General features: G+C 30.1%; 1 protein-coding gene across 1 annotated transcript in view; it reads right to left on the reverse strand.

Moving 5' to 3' along the window:
* LOC106473595 (formin-binding protein 1-like) overlaps positions 1–4,694 on the reverse strand; it is a gene marked incomplete at its 5' end in the record, with an annotated part of 27,426 nt that overhangs the window by 18,186 nt on the left and 4,546 nt on the right. The window contains 2 exon segments of the mRNA XM_022401994.1: positions 1,594–1,698; positions 4,017–4,079. Of these exon segments, the coding sequence (XP_022257702.1) occupies positions 1,594–1,698; positions 4,017–4,079 (168 nt within the window).

The following is a 4,694-nucleotide window of genomic DNA, read 5'->3' on the forward strand; positions in this document are numbered from 1 at the left end:
ACATTATATCATTTTTATTGAAATAGTTGCCTATATTTATTTTAAAGTTTTTAGCTTTACTTTTATTTACATTATATACTTTTATTAAAATAGTTGCCCATATTTATTTTAAAGTTTTTAGCTTTACTTTTATTTACATTATATCATTTTATTAAAATAGTTGCCCATATTTATTTTAAAGTTTTTAGCTTTACTTTTCTCTACATTTTATTAAACATTTACACATTTCTTCATAATTCTGTAAAAACGTTAGCGACACTTATATGCAACAAACGTTTCTAAATGAAAATGATAATTATTTAACACCTATGGGTACTAAGATGAACTAAAGAAGTGTTATACAATGGTACCATACTGTTGTTGAATGTGTATGGTTTATTACTGAAACATCACAAATTCAAAATACACAATTTATTTTTACAAATGTTGACAGCCTTTGAATAAATATCATTAATTATGCATAACAACATTTTATAGGTGACCCTTTATAACACATAAAAGCCTATAGGTGACCCTTTATAACACGTAACAGCAAATAGGTGACCCTTTATAACACATAAAAGCCTATAGGTGACCCTTTATAACACGTAACAGCAAATAGGTGACCCTTTATAACACATAAAAGCCTATAGGTGACCCTTTATAACACGTAACAGCAAATAGGTGACCCTTTATAACAGTAACAGGCAATAGGTGATCCTGTATAACACGTAACAGCCAATAGGTGACCCTTTATAACACGTAACAGCCTATAGGTGACCCAGTATAACATGTAACATCCTATAGGTGACCGTTTATAACATGTAACAGCCAACAGGTGATCCTGTGTAACAAGTAAAATCCAATAGGTGACCCTTTATAACACGTAACAGAAAATAGGTGACCCTTTATAACATGTAACAGCCCTCAATGTTGTGCTACCAAACAGTCATATTACTCCAACACCAACAGATAAAGTGAGGGGGTCAAGTTGTACACATTACTATCTCATTAACGACTAAAGAACCTTCTACATGTACTTAAAAATAATCAGTTATGATCATAACTGATTATTTTTTCTTTTGGCAGAATGAAAGAGTAGTTTCCAGATTTTATTAAATATAAAAAAATTGAAGATTTTAGTTGCCAGAATTATAAAGGACACCAGTGTATTAAAACCAGTAGGGAAAATTTAATTATAAAAAGATTCTAAAGACTGCATCCCACTTGTACCAACCAGATAAAAACTTGATGTGTAAACTGATAGACCTTTGCCACCTGAGCATATTTGCTTATTGATTTGTCCTGTCAAAAATCCATTCATACATGTACTGTAAAAAGTAAAAGCTTCCAAATGTTAATTTTATTACCTTTATTATGTTTTGAGTAGGCATTTAACACTGTTATAAAGATAGTCAAATGGATGTTCATTATAGTCTACTAGTAATAAAGATTTCGATGAAAAAAAATATGGCATTGTATGTTTAACGAGCCATTGTGCTGGATTCGATTGAATGAAAAAAAAAAAAAAGCTCTTTCCATATCGGCCATTTTTCTAGTCCTGACACACGCACACGAATGTGCCTTTGCAACTTAATACAACAAAATTCTTACCTTTTCCACTTCTGCTCTGGACAAATTCAAGTCTGCATCAGCTTTTAAAAAATTTTCTTGTGTTTTTTCTGCTTCTTTGAAAGTTTTTTCATATGCTTTCTTTGCCTGTTCAGGAGATATGTTCCATAAATTTCAACATGGAAAAATAATAACAGAAACAAACAAAAAAAAAAGCCCAATCGATAAATCTCCTTAAAGTCAAAACAATTAACACCAACATACCAGTTCCTATTCACTGATGCAATAAATAAAGAAGAATTTATGTTATTTCCAGCTTTGTGTTTAAATTATTTTCTTCTTCTGAGCTTTAGCACTCCAGTCATTTAAAAAATAAAATTATAGCTTAAGTGTTCTTAACTCAAATTCCCCCGTACATAACACATGGTAACATGCGAAGTTAGTTATAAATCTGTCTTCTTTGTATGTGTTTGATGTTTATTTCTATCTGATATTCTTTAAAAACTATGAATTTTTCAAGTTGGTTTCAAAATCTGTAAAGTTCAGCTAACTGCACTTTTTGTTCTACAATTTTCAAACTTCTAAAGCTAATAAAATCACATCTTTAAAAAAAACTTGCATTTTTTTTTCTCAATTTATTTGCTATAGAATTCCCTTTCTACATAGGGGTTGTACGTTTTTTTAACTTTTCGATATTAATCAGAAGCCTTCTTTTGGACGCAACTACTAGTCCATGGTTTTGGCTTGTTGTTGCCACATAAAGGAAATAAATAAATTTTAATAGTTCCCGCTTGTTTATTTTGTTGAAATAATTACTTAAGCACTCGCTTTAATTTTAGTTTCTGTAGATAACTTGAAACCAAAGGATTCTTACAGTAGACTAATATCCTAGTAAATCTTAAGATATTTGCTCAAACACCTTCACACGAGTTCAGGAGTAAATATCCTTCCAAATACAGTAGATCTGGGACGTTCAATATATATATAATGTTTTAAAATGTCAATTTGAGTGCTACATAAGGTATTTTGTGGACAACCAACATAGTGAGAATAAAAAAAAGGCTTACTAAACCAGGCACTCGAGTGCAAAAGGGCTCAAGACTAAAGTGATTTCTTTTATGATATTATTTATTTATTGTTATGTAAATTTTGAAAAAAATAACTAAAAATTAGAAACTTATTATGTTAGATAAGAAAACTTTAATGACAAAAAATTCTCCTAATCTCAAAAAATGCACACAGATTGCTATTGTGTGATGTAATCTGATCCAAGTTTATTTACCCTAATCTCTCTTCGGGTGATTTATTGCTTTTTTAACATTAGTTACGTACGGTTCAGAGAGAAATAAAACAATAAAATCACATGAAAACTACTGTGAAAAGCTTACAGGTCTGAAGCTGTTAGGATAAGTAATTGTTTGTTATAATTTCCAGTTCTAGAAAATATATGAAAGTATTTTTTTTATTTATTTCCTGTCTTTTAACTTTTACTGTTTGTTGATGATTTCACTGCACTTAGTGCTAGGGAAGAGACTTTTTACTGTTTGTTGATGATTTCACTGCACTTAGTGTTAGGGAAGAGACTTTTTACTGTTTGTTGATTTTACTGCACTTAGTGTTAGGGAAGAGACTTTTTACTGTTTGTTGATGATTTCACTGCACTTAGTGTTAGGGAAGAGACTTTTTACTGTTTGTTGATGATTTTACTGCACTTAGTGTTAGGGAAGAGATAATGCATAAAGTTTAACTGAAAAAACTTTTCATTTACATTTAGATTGTTCTTGGCATTATGTACATGAAATATGGAAACTAAAACGAAAAGTATTTTTTATTCTTAGCATGAAAATCACCTTTCACTCAGACTCGTAAAAGCTTCACACATTAACAGATAGAACTTTAGCATAAAAAATTCTATTAAAAAAATCTAACTTTTTTGTGTACAACATAATTAGAATGTTTACTAAAAGCTTACCAAATTTTAAGATATATACTTATTATAATTAGAGTTACAGTTATTACAAGGTCTGTCAAATTGATCGATCCATTGACATAGAGTTAACTGTTTTTCATTTACTAAGTATCCAATAATAAAGTCTACAGAATTTTTCACTTCAACAGTGTTTTAGTCCCATTTATCATCAAACTGTTTTATCACGGTAAACCCTCTAGAAAATTGCCTTGGAACACTACACACAATAAGCAAATATCACGAGTAAAACAGCTAATCTGATTAGGAGCTTTGACAACAAAAAGTTAACATTGTGTTCTGAAAGCTACAAAATGTGTAACAAATTATCTCTGTATTTATAGACAATTAAAACATTTAAATCTCCTCCCTATCTATTAGGTTTAATTAAATTATAATTAATAAACAAAGGTATATCACGATACTTTAGTATAAACTATAAAAACTGAACAGTAATTTACCAACTTTCCTTATCAATAAGTTTAAAAAAAAATCCAACCTTGTCTAATTGTGCTAATGAAGTTTGCAGCTGTGTTTGAAGTTTTGCTCCTTCATGTAGATGCTGAAATATAACAGTAAAAAAATTGGTTCCACAAATCTACCAGTACATGTCACAGAATAACGATCCTTATAAACTATGACAAACTTGTAATATCGTTATAGCAACTATGCTATATTTAATATATTTTTCAGTAAGGTCCAATTCTTGAATTATTATCTAGAGACAAAACACTGTATACTCGATATTGAAATCATGAAATATTTTCTTCCTACGATGTTATGTGAAACACAATGCGAGATTTCATGTCCACCGAAAATACTATCGTTTCTTGTATCCCAGCCCGGGCCTGAAGAGCTTTAGATTGAGTGCAACGCGTCGGATATGACATAAATAGTGTGGTTGGAATACTATTATTATTCACTTATAATTCTGGAAAATCCCTAAAGGACTAGATAGGGAATGTAGTGTTTTAAAAATAGAATAGGCCTAATGTTAGTATATTATGACAAGTATAATTAACACGCATCACAAATTTGTGAAAAAATGTGCCCAGTGAGTTCCTATTATAGTGGCCACTACATCAGTTTATGAAAACAAACAAGATCGGTGCACAGTGAGTTCATGTTAATATAGCTCTAATTCAGTGGTTACAAACAAAACATTTTGAAAAAAAAC

This window comes from Limulus polyphemus, unplaced genomic scaffold (assembly GCF_000517525.1).
Source record: "Limulus polyphemus unplaced genomic scaffold, Limulus_polyphemus-2.1.2 Scaffold6307, whole genome shotgun sequence".
Lineage (NCBI taxonomy): Eukaryota > Metazoa > Arthropoda > Merostomata > Xiphosura > Limulidae > Limulus > Limulus polyphemus.